The 1,004-nt window shown below is 37.3% G+C and overlaps 1 protein-coding gene across 1 annotated transcript in view; it reads right to left on the reverse strand.

The window, feature by feature from the left end:
- Positions 1–1,004, reverse strand: part of LOC107058949 (probable LRR receptor-like serine/threonine-protein kinase At4g36180) — an 8,464-nt gene that overhangs the window by 6,138 nt on the left and 1,322 nt on the right. Inside the window, exon 2 of the mRNA XM_015305234.1 lies at positions 111–998. Within this exon, the coding sequence (XP_015160720.1) occupies positions 111–998 (888 nt within the window). The remainder of the gene's footprint in view (positions 1–110; positions 999–1,004) is intronic.

The raw sequence follows: 1,004 nt of genomic DNA on the forward strand, positions 1-1,004 counted from the left end.
AGTGGAATTTGCAAACACACCACCACTTGGTATTTCACCTTCTAAATCATTAAATGAAACATTAATGCTTTTAAGGTATGAGAGTTTTTCCAAAGACTTAGGAATAGTACCTGACAATGCATTTAAAGACAAATTCAAGAATTCCAAGTTTATCAAGTTGGCAAAGGATAATGGAATTCGGCCAAAAAATGAATTTTTCGATAGGTCGAGATACTGCAGATTTTGGAGTTCCCCGAATCTGGTTGATATCATGCCTGAAAAGTGGTTACTGGAAAGATATAGTTCTACAATGGCTTTCAGTCCTCCAATATCTGATGGAAGTTCTCCCTCTATTGAATTCTGTGACACGTTTAGATAGAGAAGACCACTCATTTTCCAAAGGCTCAATGGAAATTTTGATGAAAATTTATTAGAAGCCAAATAAAGCTGTTGAAGCATGGTAAGATTTCCTAAGCATTCTGGAATTAATCCAGAGAGCTCATTACCATACAGATATAATTGAACCAAATCAGACAAATTGCATACCACTTCTGGAATATGTCCTTGCAATTTATTGTTAGATAGATCGAGTCCTTGGAGTTGTTTAAGCTTACCAATCTCAGAAGGAATATTCCCTGTCAAGTTGTTTCCGTCAAGGCTTAAGGATGTAAGACCGGTCATGTTGCCTATACTTGTGGGGATGAGGCCATTGATGTGTGTGTCTCCTATTTCAAAGTTTTGAATAGTAGATGAAAGATTCCCAATAGAATTGGGCAGAACGCCATTCAATGGATTGTTACCCACTTGTAGATATTTCAACATCCTACAGTCCGCTAAAGAATTGAAGAATAACAACTCATGCTCTCTTGGTTCATTGGTAAGTTGATTATGATGTAGAAGCAGTATTTGCAGCTCACGAAGATATCCCAAATTATTAGGAATAGTTCCTGTCAGAAGGTTCTGTGCTAGCTCCAGTATCTGAAGCTTGGAAGCATTTGTTATGAACAATGGAATTTCCCCTTCCA

Source organism: Solanum tuberosum, unplaced genomic scaffold (assembly GCF_000226075.1).
Source record: "Solanum tuberosum cultivar DM 1-3 516 R44 unplaced genomic scaffold, SolTub_3.0 scf00725, whole genome shotgun sequence".
NCBI lineage: Eukaryota > Viridiplantae > Streptophyta > Magnoliopsida > Solanales > Solanaceae > Solanum > Solanum tuberosum.